Raw genomic sequence first — 14,756 nt, 5'->3', positions numbered from 1 at the left:
ACAAGATATTGAGTAGAGTTCCCTGTACTATACAGTAAGTCCTTGTTGGTTATCTATTTTATACATCGTAGTGTGTATACTTTAATCCCAAACTCCTAATTTATCCCTCCCCCCCTTTCTCCTTTGGTAACAAGTTTTTTTAAGTCTGTGAGTCTATTTCTGTTTTCTCAGCCATAAAAAAGAATGAAATAATGCCATTTGCAGCAGCACGGATGGACCTCAGTATTATCATACACACTAAGTGAAGCTAGCCAGAAAAAGACAAATAACATATCATAGTGCTTGTATGTGGAACCTAAAAAATGATAAAATGAACTTATTTAGCTTCTGTCTTGCACATTCCTTCTGATGTCTCTAAATCCAGCCCATCTGCCCTCAACCCCCTTCCCTTTGCTGAAGCTGAGACTAGCTCTAGTGGGGTTTACCACTTGATCCCTCATGCTGGTGATCCCTGGGCCCTCTCTTGCCATGAAAAGACTCATATTGTGGAGGTTGCAGTGTTGTGGGCTGGTCAGGTAACTTCTGTTACTTAGCAACTTTCTCCTGCTTTGTTAAGTTGGGCTGTTCAATCTCCTTAATGAATAAGAGCATCAAGCCAGGTAATTGATGCCTGGACGTTTAGCTCATGAATAATTGACTGTCTGGGTAATCCTAGATACATTTCCTCGATCAGATTGTACAATGGAACAGTCATGTCATAGCCAGTGTTGAGTTTTTTTGGTTTTTTTGTCCTAATCGGTTTTATGATGTCAGAAATCTGCTTTCTTGACCCAAAGGCTCAGGTGAACAATGAAAGCAGTGATCCTCCTAGGGCTGGGACATGCTTCCTCTTTCCTGTGTGAGAGCTCAGCATTGCCCGTGGAGTTTGAGCTTAGAAAAGTTTCAGCTCTTCTTGTTTATCTTTTTGGGTATCTTTTCCCACATACATCGGGAAGGCAATGTGGTCTGAAGGGGAGGAGGGAACTGGGAATTGGATTTCCTGGGCAATGCCAATCACTTACTCTGCACCTCTAGGCCAACCTTAGCTTGTCTGACTTATTTATTCATTGATGCATTCATTCAACACATGTTTTGAGTACCTCCTGTGTGCCAGGCATTGGAGATTCCATGAAAAGTAAGGTTGACTTTGTCTGCTTTCATGGAGCTTACATTCTAGCGAAAGCACATGAGTGATAAACATGTAAACAAGCAAAGGAGCAAGTCATTTTCAGAGAGTGGAAGACCTAGGTTGAAAAACACAAATGGAGTAATGGAATAGAAAGTGATCAGTGAGGGGATGGGATAGATGGAAGTCATTTTTATTGGGTGGTCAGGGAAGTCCTCTCTGAAGTGCTGACATTTGAGCCAAGAACTGAATGACAAGGAGGAACTAGCCAAGTAAAGAAATGGGGGGAAGAAAATTCTAGATAGAGGAACATGAAGGCAGAGGTTTAGAGGTAGGAAAGGGTTTAGCATGTTTGAGGGACATAAAGAGGACCATGGGCTAGAACAGAATGATGGGGAGCACAGTACGTGGTGAGGTTGAAGCCCCCCACCTTTGATACCTTTCAAGATCACAAAAGCAATGTGTGGCCTCCTTAGACATGAGGGCCTGAATGAGGGATATGGATGGAGCTAACTTTTTCAAAATACATGCCTCATCAACAGTGCAGGCAGTGCCATTCTTCTCTATAAAAATCAGGTGCCGTCAAAACTCAGCTCAGGTTAGTTCATTTATTCCACACATATTTACTGAGCTTTAGGCAGGGTTTGTAACACTAGGTATATAGGAGGAACTAAAGCCACATCCCTGCCCTCATCAGACATATTCTATTTGAAAAATAGGCAATAAAAAAAGTAAAATACACATATGTCGTATAAAGTATATAAGATAATGAGCGCTATGGAGACAAATAAAGCGGAGAGGGGCAGAGAAATGCAGGAGGGGGGCGAGAGAGTTGAAATGTTAAAGAGAGCAGTCAGGGAAGGCTTCACGAAGAAGAGGACAGTTGAGCTGTTCCCTGAAAGGAGCGTGAACGTGAGCCCTGCGACAGTCCAGGGAGGGGAGTTCCACACAGCGGGAGCAGCAAAAGCACTGCTTTTTTTTTTTTCTGGAAAACCTCCCTGCCACCAGCCTGCCTCTAGCCTGGGCTGTGTCCCCATTTGTGAGGCTTTTATCAAAATATGTATCACTCTCCTGCTTCAAACCTTGCACGGCACTTGGAATAAAGCATATGTTTCTTACCATGGCTTACAAGGTCCTATTTAACCCCTTCACCTCTCCAAACTCATCTCCCTTTCCTCTCCCTCTTTTCACTGGCTCCAGCCACAGTGGCCTTCATCCCAGTCTTTGAACATGCAAACTCATTACCTAGAAACTCTCCCCAGAGCTTCTCCTATGGTTGGTTCCCCCTTCTCTATAAGGTCTTAGCAACTCAGAAAAGGCTTCTCTCACTCCACAAATCCTCTGCCCATTCCCTATCACATAGCCACTTCCCACTCAGAGCCGTTATCAAAGGCTCAGCTATCCGGAAGACCTACCACTTATTCACAGAGGATATAGTCGTTTCCTATTGTGCTGAACCTGGCCCATTATGTATAATATGCTCTTTGGAGAAGAAGGAGGTTATAAATGTGAAATGAAATGTAACAGAGTGCCCACCTACCATATCATGAGGCTTACAGCCCTTTAGAATATTACATTCACTTCCAGATCCTTCTATTTACCACCAGACCTGATTTTGAATTTTAAAAGACTCCTCTGCAAATGCATGTAAAAGTCTCTACACTGCTCAGGAAGTAGGACGCAAGAGCAGAAGAAATAGATGAACTGTCATTTTCACAGGAAAAAAAAGGTATGGAAAACCAGTAGAAAAGAGCTTCCAGGTTCCTTTTTATTTCTAATCAACTAGAACCTGAATGCTGATCCCACTGATAAGGCCAGATCTTCACTGTCCTATTTGCTATACTAAAAAAGTTGTTAGAGAAATATAATAAATTATAAATATACATGAGAAGAAGTAGAAGGGGGTAGTATTTGCTTATAGCGTTTTTTATTGTTTGTAAAGTGATGAATTTTAACAAAGACAAAGCAGCTATCTGTAAAACCCTTCTGGACTAATGTATTATATTATGTCAATGCTAAGGCTGAATTATGTCAAAAGCTGAGATAATCTTTGACCCCAGTTGACCCAAATGGGTTAGACCAGACAGAAGACATGGGTCTTGGAAGATGAGGTCACCATCACCACCACCACCACCACCACTACCACCAGCACAGCCATCATTTCTAAATCCCAGAAATGAATCCACTAGGGAAAGGTATCTTGGTGCCCCAGAATGGCAACTCTTTCAGTAGTGCTGTGTTTAGGGCCACAGGACAAACAAAAAAACCATAGACACATATTTATCCTTCAGCTCAAATTTAATGGTGGAGTAAATAGGTGACTGTGTGAGTTTCTTTTATTGCACTTTCTTTTTCCTCACCATGCAGCATGTGGGACCTTAGTTCCCCAACCAGGGATGGAACCTGTGCTGCCTGCATTGGAAGCGCAGAGTCTTAATCACTGGACCACCAGGGTTTTAAACCCACTTTTGGAGGGTACATTACCAGAGCATGGGAAATTCAAGAACTTTCAAAAGGGAGCTGGACCGTTTCTCCTCAGTAAGGAATGCCCATCCTTGGTCTCTCAAGGAAAAGAAAGGAGGGTGTTTAGATAGGGAAGGTTCTGTCTGCCCCACTTCTGGACAGAAAGCTGCTCACGCATGGCGCTATTGGAAGGAACCCAAATGAAGGAAGAGGGCCATGGGGGCTGTTCTTTGTCCCCCAGCCTGTCCACCCTCAGCCTGCTAGGGAAGCACACCCACTCCCCATTTCCAAAGGTTCAATCCTGAATGAATCATTCACTGTTATTTCCAGTTTGGTGGATTTTTTTCTTTTCAAATTCAGGAGACCCATGAATTATTCAGGGCTCTGGGATGATCTCAGGCGGTGACACCTCTGTAGGTTTGTATGGCGTTTCTGAAGGGAAACCATCTGGCCTTCCTTAACTTGTTCATCCCTGGGCTTCTCTCCCGGCTTGTAAGGTGTGGCGGCCACAGAGAGAGCCAAAGCCATCAATATTTCACGGCCTTAATTAAAGTAAGCCGAGAGCCGCGGGCCTCTCGCAACTGACTTCGTTTTCCAAAACAGGTGCCTGACGTCTTGCGCAGGGGGCACACACAGGGAAACGGGCGTCTGGCTAAAGTTGGGGTGGAGGAGTGAGGGAGCACAAGATTTCATTTACCAGGACGTTCCGGAGTTATAAGCCGGCCAGTGAGGTGCAGTATCTCTCCTGGCGCTGGCAGCAGGGCAGGAAAGAGGGAAGGGGGGCTGCCTTTGAGCTCTTTTTGGACAACCCTTGAAAGGGACTCGACATTGGGCAGCCGGGAACTGTAGCCTGACTTTGGGCTGCATCCGCAAGTGTAATGTGGAATAGCTTCTGGGCCCCAGCGAAGGCTTCCCAGAACAAGGGGCGAGGCCGGGGGCGGTGGCTTTGGTGCAAGTGTCTTTGCTGCTGCCGCCCCGCCCCCTTCCCGCGCGGTCCCCAAGTGCCAAGGCCCGCGCCGCCATGCAGCCCTGCGGGCAGGAGAGCCGGGAGCCCTGCGATTTATACATCTATTAATTACCTCCAGCATGGAAGGACTGCCTATAAATACAGTGGCACTTTAGATAAAACTTTCATGCAGCTATTTAGATCCTTTAAAATATAAATGATTTCCTCTAAATTTTTTATCATAAATCAGGGCATGGAGCTAGGCGACAAGACGCCGATTTCCCCCCTGATGGGAGCAAAGCCTTCACTTGTTCTCCTTCTTTCTTTTTCTTTTCTACCTTTCTTTTACTTCTACTTTTTTTTTTTTTTTTAATTTACTGAGGCTTGTTAATGGCTCTGCTTCTCTTTGCTGGATCCAGGGCTTAAAGGGAAGTGAATAAGGGGCAGGAAGTTTCATCCTATTTTCCTGAAGGCTGTCTAGTATGTACAGGAAAGCTTGTGGTCTCTGGGCAGCAGGCCTGAGTTCAAATCCTATCCCTGCTACTTATTCCTGTGTGACCTCAAGGAACACATTTAACTTCTCTGACTGAGCCTCAGGGCTCCCCTCTGTGAAATAGAGGTAATAGTAGTACCTACCTCATAGAGAGGGTGGCTGTGAGGATTAAGTGACGTAATGCACAGAACCAGGCTTGCAAAGTAAGAGCTCAAGGAACAATGAGCTGTGCACTGATAGACAAGTTACTTCACCTCTCTGAGCCTGTTTCCTTATCTAGAAAGAAAAGGTGGCAAGGGACTTCCTAGGTGGTGCAGTGGTTGAGAATCCGCCTGCCAATGCAGGGGACATGGGTTTGATCCCTGGTCCAGGAAGATCCCACATGCCATGGAGCACCACGACTATTGAGCCTGTGTGCTGCAACTATTGATGCCCTTGTGCCCAGAGCCTGTGCCCCGCAACAAGAGAAGCCATGGCAATGAGGAGTCCACGCACCACAATGAAGAGTATCCCCACTCACTGCAACTAGAGAAAGCCCGTGTGTAGCAACGAAGACCCAATGCAGCCAACAAATAATAAATAAATAAATATATTAAAAAAAAGAAAGAAAGAAAAGGTGGCAGAATAACGCTCATTTCTAGGGAGTATTACGAAGACTGAATAAGACAACAGCAGACTCTAAGCTTCTTGACGCAGGGGCCACGCAGCTCTTGTTTATCATTGGGTCTCCAGACCTAGCATGTGCCGGCCGGCCACAGAGTAGGTGCTCAGCAAGCATTTGATGAATACACAAAGCAACAGAGGCCCCTGCTTTTCTTATAGAGCACACTGCAGAACCCATCAGACTGTGGTTTCCATTTATGGCGAGGGATTTGGCTTCTACCCTTTCCCCAAGATCCACACTGGAAAGGCCTATGGAGCCTGTCTCCCTCACTCTCTTGTAGTGATAAGGAAACTGGGGCTCAGAGCCCACGAGTGACTTGTTCAGGGTCACATAGCAGGTTAGTTGCATATCCACGTTTGAATCTATGCCTCCTGTGCTCTGTCCACCACTCCTTGCTGCCTCTTCACAGCCAAGCTGACTGGGTAAAAGAAATGGCCTAATCCTTTGGCCATGGAAGCAGTGACAACTAACTAGGCCACAGGGGGATTGAGTTTATGACTTTGAACTCTGAGACACCTATGGACTGGAGAAGAGGAAGGCATGTGCCAGAACCATGTGTGTCTTGAGTGCACGTTCTTGAGGACAAGCACAGAGCTGGCCAGGCTGCTCACGACACACATGATAATGTCTCGAGCTCAAAGATGAAGACACAGGGGACCTACATAGGGTGTGGAGGGGGTAGTATGGAAAAGCCAAACACTAACTGTAGGAAGTTGTTAGGAAGAGTGGCCTGGGCCATGACACCTCAAATTCAGACCATTGACCTGGATTCCCCATGAAGCTGAGGACTAAACTCAGAAAACTTGGGGTCTCTCTCCTCCACTCTGGACCACTGCACCCAATTCCTGCACAACCACTGGAAGTAGACCTCATCCTATCACTGTCTTGCTTAAATGCTCTGGTGGCTCCCCACTCTCCTTGGAGCAAAACCCAACCTCACTGCAAAATCCAGAGCCTGCCATTGCCCACGTTCTCCGTTTTCCCACCACACTCCCCCCGCTCTAGCCTTCCTGCTCTTCCTTGAACACCCCAAGCTCACTCCCACCGCAGGACCTCAACATGTGCTGTTCCCCTTATCTTCCATTTTCTCCTTCAGGCCTTGGCTCAAAGTTTCCTCCTCCCCTTTCTGTCCATGCCTTTTCTGTTCCATCACTCTGGCTTTTTTTGTCTCTGCAGCAGCTATCACTACTGGAGGCTATCTTTTTTTTTAAATTAGTTAATTAATTTATTGGCTGAGTTGGGTCTTTGTTGCTGCACACAGGCTTTAGTTGCGGAGAGCAGGCTTCTTATTGCGGTGGCTTCTCTTGTTGTGGCACAGGGGCTCTAGGTGCATGGGCTTCAGGAGTTGTGGCACATGGGCTCAATAGTTGTGGCTCATGGGCTCTAGAGCACAGGTTCAGTAGTTGTGGCTCATGGGCTTAGTTGCTCCGAGGCATGTGGGATCTTCTCAAACCCGAGTCCCCTGCATTGGCAGGCGGATTTTTAACCACTGCGCCACCAGGGAAGCCCATGGAGGCTACCTTTTTTATTGGTCATCTTCTGCTGAAGGATCAGCTCCAAGGGGATAGGGGTCATAAGTGAAAGTCGGGGACTGTCTCTTTGCAGCTAAATTCCTATCTCCTAACATAGTGGCTGCCACAGAGTAAGCGCTCAATAAATGTCTTCAGTGAAAGAATGCATGATGCAGAAGGGCTCTCGGGGAATCCCTTGGCTCGGTCCCCTCACTTTTCAGATAAGGAAACAGAGGCTGTTCCTGGAGCCCTACTGTCTGAGAGCCAGTGCTTGGTCTGCGGGGCACCCCAGGGGAAGGGGAGGGCCCCTGGCACGTGCCGGTCCCTCACAGATGCTTGGCCCTGGGCTCCTGAGTCCCTCTGGGCATCTCGGATCGTCTGAGGCCGCGCAGACAATGCGAGGCAAGCGGCCGACAGGCGAGTCCGTAGCAGCTGCGCAGGCGGCTGGTACATGTGAGAAGGTTGTGAAAGGAGACGAGAGAAAGAGAGAGGAAGGCGAGGAGGGCGGCTGCGAACACCTGGCCAGGCAGCCCCGCCAGCTGCCTCCCCACGATGGCATCTTGAGTTCGGGCCGTCCTATCAGGACCATCTCCCATTCCACCCCTTTTCTCTCTCCCCAACTCTGGAAGGTGGGGCTTGGCCAGGGATGGAGATGGGAGGGGGTGGCTGCTGGCTTCTCCTTGTGGCCTTAGCCGGAAGCATGCCTGGAGCAGGGCCAGACTCAGCCTCTGGAAGCATGGCCTTCTGAGAAAAGAAGTGAAAGCCAGCCCACTCTGCTCCCTCAGCCCCTGGACTTGGGTGGTGGGGAAACTGGTGGCAGCCCAGGATGTTAGTCAACTTTCAGCATGGGCTTGGGGGTCAGATACCTGGGTTCTTAGTCCCCCCTCTACCTTGCTTAACTGCCTTCAGGCAATGCAATCGCTCGTGCCTCAGTTTTCTTATCTGTAAAGTAGAGAGAATGACACCAACCTCACAGGCCTGATGTGGGGATTCAGTGTGTAATACTTCTAAAGCTCTCAGCCCAGAGCCTGGCATGCAAGGAACCACCCCACACATGGCACTGCTTGTTGTCACCACCATCACAGGCCAGAGCCTCAGGGAGGATACATTCATGCATTCATTCATTCATTCAAATTATCACAGTAAGCTCCTGCCTTGTGTCTCTACCTGTAGACACAGCAACAGATAAGACATCCTCAAAGAAGTCCCAGGGTTCTTTGAGAGGCAGAGACCCTAAAACATCATGTTCTTCCCAAGATATAAGAGAGGAAGATGCAAAAGACTCAAAGAAGGAAAACTCTTTCTTCGAGTCTTGGTGAAGCTTACGTAATTAAACCATGGCTTTAACATCATCATCGCATAACAAGTGTCCAGAGCAAGCCTTTTTTTTCCTTTTTCTTTTTTTTTTAAGCTCTTTATTGGAATATAATTGCTTTACACTCTTGTACCAGCTTTTGAGGTACACTAAAGTGAATCAGCTGTATTTATACATATATCCCCATATGCCCTCCCTCCCACGACTCCCTCCCACCCTCCCTATCCCAGCCCTCTAAGGCATCACCCATCATTGGGTTGATCTCCCTGTGTTATGCAGCAGCTTCCCACTAGCTAGCTATTTTACATTTGGTAGTGTGTATATGTCAGTGTTACTGTCTCACTTCGTCCCAGCTTCCCCTTTGCCCACCCACCGCCCCCCCCTCCCCCGCAGCAAGTGTTTTGAGTTGATGGTCCCAGACCACCTGCAGGCAAATCATGGATGTCTATTAAAAAGCACCTTAGTCCTTGTAGTCAAATTTCTGTCTATGGTCCTAGGATGCTCTATTTTAAAAGGTCGCAGATGATTCCTACTCATAGTAAAGCTGAAAACCATTGGCCTGCAGGGAAACTGCCTCTCCCTGCCCGCACCACCCCCCTCCCAGCATTCCTATAGGGCTAGTCCTTCTGGAGGACATAGTGCTTTGTGTACTGACTTAGAGTTACAGGTAGCAATTCTGTTGTCCCCACTAGACTCTGAGCACCGCAGGCAGTGTGCTCCATACCTGCAGAAACTATCGCAAGGCCCAGCAGTCAGTAGGTACTCTGAAATGACTGTAGCAGGAATAAAATGCCCCTTTTAGTGTCCTTTACATAAGTGCACATGTGGTCCTTCCTTGGCCCCTCAGACAGATTTTGTTTGGCCCATACGTGGTGTGTGTGTGTGTATGTGTGTGTATTTTAACTGTAATTTAATGCCATGGGGGTGAGGGTAGGGACATGTGCTCTCCCGTTAATCACAGTTCCAATCCTCCCTTTTATACCCCCAGCTAATTAATTTTACCAGACTTGCCCCTGTCAGAATTTGTTTGCAAATCCTGTTCAGCTTAGAGGATATTGTCAACTGCGTTCTGGGGTTCTCCTTCCAGCTGCTCTCTGAATAGCCTTTTCCTTCATTTTTCTCCAGTCTGTTATCTCCAGGGCCTTCTCAGTAAGACTGGTCCCTAAGGACAGGTGTCATCTTACTGCTGGCTGCTTAGAGCTGCTATTAGACCCTCTTGAAGGGAACGGTGGGAAAAACCCAGGGAACACAGGCTGCCTGACGCAAGCATGGGTTTTGACTTGTGATCCTAATGCTTCAGGATGCTGGAGTGGGGGCTGGTGAGCCGAAGGTCAGCACTGGAGGTCTAAGGGGGCTAGTTGATTTTGTTCTGTCTCTGACCCCTGCCGGACCTCGACCCTGGCTGGTATCTCCCAGGCCCCAGAGGGGACAAAGCAGGGAAGAATGGATGTAGGTGGGCCTTTCCCTCCATTTCTGGGAGTTCAGCTTCATATACAACTAGGGTCTCAGGGCACCACAAGGCCAGGCGAGTTACAGATTCTTCTCCCTGAAGGATCCAATATCGCCAGCTTTTGTCCCCCCTTTCTCTTCTGGCTTCTAGTATTGGGCAGAAAACAAGAATGAATGATCCTAAATGCTGTTGAGTGGTAAAATAATGCTGCATTTAGCTTCTCGGGAGTTGAGGATACCTGCAGAGAAGCTCCTGACTTGCTCAAAATGTATTTCACTTAACCAAAATGGTAGTCTTTTGCTACAGCTGGAAGCACTTAGCAATTATCTAGTGCAGCCCTCACTTGTGGGTAAATTGAGGCCCACCAGGGTCACACAGACTCAGTGTTCGAATGCTGTCCCAAGCCCAGCCCTCCTGGGGCACATGGTTCCACTGTGTACTCTGTATTTCAAGAACCCCACCGTCCTTGCTCTGTGTCTTGTGCACGGATCGTGCATGGATCTACATCCCCTCCACTGCAGAGCAAGTTAGCAGTCAGTTTCCTGCAGTGGATTTTACACTGTGATTCCATGAGGGTACGGATGGTGTCTGATTCACATCTGCATCCCAGCACTCACCACAGGGGTCTGGTGCAAAGCAGGTGAACAGAAGAGAGCAAGGAACCAGTCTGCACCTGCAGACAATCCTTTCTCCAGAGAGAAGACCCAGGCCACTCCTGCTCCCAAAAGGCTTTCTCTTTAAGTTGAGGGAGGAAGAAGAGAGGAACGTTCATTCCATGATTTCAGGGTGCCAGGCATTGTGTCAAGTGCTTATCTCAGCACATTCCTCGCAACAATCAGTGGAGGAGAAACTACCATGTCCATTTAACAGATGAGGAAACTGCAGGGCACAGACACAGAGGCTCCTGGCCTCTCTGGAGCAAGATCAAAGGGCAGAGCCTGCGCCCCAAGCATTAGGTTGTGAGGAAGTTGACTCAGTGCTCCTCTTTCTACTCCGGCTGGAACCATCTTCACCAGAACCCAAGAAGGCAGACAGCAACGCAATTCCCATTTTAGAGCTCAGGAAACCGAGGCTCAGAAAGGGTTAGTGAAAGGCCCGCACGTGGCTTCCCGCACCTGGGTTGATCCTTTCCCATGGTTGGAGGACGGGACCCAGGCGAGGAGGTTGGTTCCGATGCGGAAAAGAGTTATTGACAGGACCCGAGAGTTTGGGGGGGGGGGGCTACCTGGCAGGGCTTCCTCTTAGGCTTGGGGGTGTCCCCTTTCACCCAACCCCCTTAACCTTCTGGGAATCCTGACTCACACCCGCAGGGGCGGGGTCCTAGCTCACAGCCTGCCTGGATCACTGAAAGCCGAAGGCCGCTCCGCAGTGGAGGCGGTGTCTGTGGCGAGGTGGGCTCAGCTGGGCGCGCAGGGCTTCTCTCCCAGCCCAGAGGGTGGCGCGGCCGCGGTCCCAGGATTCCGCATGCATTATTCACGATGTTTACTAGAGCAGGGAAAGGAGAGGAGAGAAGAGGGAAGGAGAGGGGAGCAGAGAGGGGAGAGGGGGCGGGGCGGTACTAACCCCGGGGCACGCAGGTCCCGAAACTTCGGGAAGGAAGACGAAGTAGCTAAGTGGTCAAGAGCCTGGGAGATCAGACGTGGCGCCTGGCACACAGCAGGCCAACAGTAAATACGTGTGTAACGGATAACGATGACGAACGAGTGAGTGAATGGCTTTGCTCCCAACCAGTTATGTTGTCTTGGGCTTAACGCCTCTGAGCCCGCGTTTTCTTCGTCTGTGAAATGGCATAACAGTATCTATTCCATAGGGTGTGAGGACACCATGAGCTAACCCTCTAAACGGCCTAGCACCTGTTAGGAGCTCCAAAATGAAAGCTATTGTTTTGGGGAATGGGGCTTGTAAGCGTCAGCGACCCACCAGAAGTCCAGTGACCGACTCCCAAGGCCGGTGGGCAGTCCTAAAAAATACTCTGTAAGATTCTTCAGACTGGCGGGTTGGGGAAAGCGGGAGGCGGGCAAATTGTCTTTCTCAATCGAAGGCAAGAAAGACAAGTGCGGGGAGGAAACCTCAGGCCTCCTGGACTGGACAGGCAGTTCCTTTCCCCACCTCCACCCCGGCGGCGGCCGATTGGGAGGTGGAAGTCACCTGGGGCTCATTCTGGTAGTTTCTCATCCTCCCCGGAGCCCGTCTGGGCGATTGGAGGCGCCTCTTCGCTGAGCGGCGGGGCCGGACTCTGGTGGACAGCACGGGCGTGGGGCCAAGAGCGCCCTGGAAATGGGCAGTTTGGCGGCAGCCGGGCCGACAAAGTGTGTGTGTGTGTGTGTGTGTGTGTGTTGGGTTGGGGTAGGGTACGGTCAGCTTCCTGGCCCACGGGTTGTGCGAGTTGGGACAGGATGGAGAGGTTTCGGACTTGGTGGGGGGGGGGGGGGGGGGGAGGGAGGTCCGAGAAGAAGAAAGAATCCGGAAGGTCTGCGGGTTGGAGCCGGGCGGGGCGGACGGGGAGAGGCCAGGCCCGGCGGGGGTATAAATGCTGTGGCGGGGGCGACGGGGGCCCCGCGCAGAGAGGCGCGCGGAAAGCTGCTGCCTGGCCTCGCCTCCCGGGCCGCCCCTGCGAGTCCCGGGCGCGTGAGCACGCCTGCGCGCGCCCGGGCCCTTCCTGGCAGGCTGCTTGTAAGATGAGTGAAGAAGCAGGTGGGGGAGAGGGGAGGCAGCGAGCGAGAGGGCGAGGGGAGCGCGGGCGCTGAGCGGCGCTCACTTGGAGCGCGGCGAGCCAGCGAGAAGAGCCTGATCCATGTCCCTCGCTGCCTCCCTGCCCGGCGCGCGAAGATGATGGCCATGAACGCCAAGCAGCCTTTCGGCATGCACCCGGTGCTTCAAGAGCCCAAATTCTCCAGCCTGCACTCCGGCTCCGAGGCCATGCGCCGAGTCTGTCTCCCAGCCCCGCAGGTACGTAGTGGAGCATAATTACCGCTCTAAGGCACATTTTTTGACAGGCACTTGCTTCATGTTTTTTTCATGTCGCCCAGAACAATCGCCGCTGTCTGAACCCCTCTCCTTGTCTCCCCCGCGCTCTCTCCCGGCGCGCGCTCTCTCTCTCATTCATGTCTCTGATCCACACGTCTGTTCCAGCGGAGCCTCTGTCTCCGTATTAATTTTTATGACCTGGGCTTTGAGGAGAGGCATCTCGGTTGCTTGAAAATGTGTTTTAATCCTGAGTTGACAGAATTCCCCACTGACCGTGCTGTGCGCCTTCTCGCTTGCAGCTGCAGGGTAATATATTTGGAAGCTTTGATGAGAGCCTGCTGGCACGCGCCGAAGCTCTGGCGGCGGTGGATATCGTCTCCCACGGCAAGAACCATCCGTTCAAGCCCGACGCCACCTACCATACCATGAGCAGCGTGCCCTGCACGTCCACTTCGTCCACCGTGCCCATCTCCCACCCGGCCGCGCTTACCTCGCACCCGCACCACGCAGTGCACCAGGGCCTCGAGGGCGACCTGCTAGAGCACATCTCGCCCACGCTGAGCGTGAGCGGCCTGGGCGCCCCCGAGCACTCAGTGATGCCGGCGCAGATCCACCCGCATCACCTGGGAGCCATGGGCCACCTGCATCAGGCCATGGGCATGAGCCACCCACATGCCGTGGCGCCTCATAGCACCATGCCCGCATGCCTCAGCGACGTGGAGTCGGACCCGCGAGAGCTCGAGGCCTTCGCCGAGCGCTTCAAGCAGCGGCGCATCAAGCTGGGGGTGACCCAGGCGGACGTGGGTGCGGCTCTAGCCAACCTCAAGATCCCCGGCGTCGGCTCGCTCAGCCAGAGCACCATCTGCAGGTTCGAGTCTCTCACTCTTTCGCACAATAACATGATCGCCCTCAAGCCGGTGCTCCAGGCCTGGCTGGAGGAAGCCGAGGCCGCCTACCGAGAGAAAAACAGCAAGCCGGAGCTCTTCAATGGCAGTGAGCGGAAGCGCAAACGCACGTCTATCGCGGCACCAGAGAAGCGCTCACTGGAGGCCTACTTCGCTATCCAGCCGCGGCCCTCATCCGAAAAGATAGCGGCCATCGCCGAGAAACTGGACCTTAAAAAGAACGTGGTGAGGGTCTGGTTCTGCAACCAGAGACAGAAACAGAAACGAATGAAGTACTCGGCTGTCCACTGACTGCGGTGGGGCGCAGCGTCCGGGGCCGGGAGAGCTGAGTGTATATCCCTCTGGAGTTGGGGGGGAGACGGTTATGGGGGCTCCGAGACGTTCCCTGGCAGGTCAGGCTCTGTCCCCCGAAGTCACAGACTTTCCCCTTTATCCTGGCCTTCTCTTTCCCTTCTTTCCTTTCTATTCCCACCAAAAAAGTTTGGACGCCAAGAGAAAAATTTATGAAAGGCAGGCCTGGAGGGACTTGTGCTGTCCGTGGTGCTGAAAATGCCCCTCGCGCGCACGGTTGCGCGACCTCAGGGCGGGAGCCCAAACGCGGGGGGATAGTCAATTGGCCCGAACGCATGACTCTGGGGTGAAGGCACCACTTTGCTAAGCGCTATTAGACAGGGGTGAAGGGATGGGAAGGAAGTGACAAGTAATAATACAAAGTCTAAGTGGGGCACAAACATGTACTGGAGATTTATTTAGAGTATATAAAATACATGTATGTTTCCAAAGGATAGCCTTATACTCCCTTTCCCACCTGAATTTTATCCATCTCATCCTTTGGTTTGCTGCAAGTTCTCTACAGTAGCATGGATTAGGTTCAGGGAAAATGTGTGGGGAGTTGTGGGCTCTGAGCTGTTCTCCGCCATTAGATGGCCTCCAGAAA

The 14,756-nt window shown here is 50.9% G+C and overlaps 1 protein-coding gene across 1 annotated transcript; it reads left to right on the top strand.

Moving 5' to 3' along the window:
- Positions 1-12,776: 12,776 nt before the first annotated feature.
- POU4F3 (POU class 4 homeobox 3) lies at positions 12,777-14,110 on the top strand. The gene is made up of 2 exons (XM_057732015.1): positions 12,777-12,896; positions 13,214-14,110. The coding sequence occupies exons 1-2, from the start codon at positions 12,777-12,779 to the stop codon at positions 14,108-14,110; spliced, it is 1,017 nt and encodes a 338-aa protein (XP_057587998.1).
- The last annotated feature ends 646 nt before the right edge of the window (positions 14,111-14,756 follow it).

This window comes from Hippopotamus amphibius, chromosome 1 (assembly GCF_030028045.1).
Source record: "Hippopotamus amphibius kiboko isolate mHipAmp2 chromosome 1, mHipAmp2.hap2, whole genome shotgun sequence".
Lineage (NCBI taxonomy): Eukaryota > Metazoa > Chordata > Mammalia > Artiodactyla > Hippopotamidae > Hippopotamus > Hippopotamus amphibius.
Note: the sequence above shows the minus strand (reverse complement) of the source record. Positions and strands in the feature narration are given on the sequence as shown.

Excerpts from the sequence above, each read along its gene's own strand:
- POU4F3 (XM_057732015.1), top strand. The coding sequence starts at position 12,777 with ATGATGGCCATGAACGCCAAGCAGCCTTTCGGCATGCACCCGGTGCTT. Across the intron at positions 12,897-13,213 it reads TCTGTCTCCCAGCCCCGCAG|CTGCAGGGTAATATATTTGG; the intron begins GTACGTAGTGGA and ends TCTCGCTTGCAG.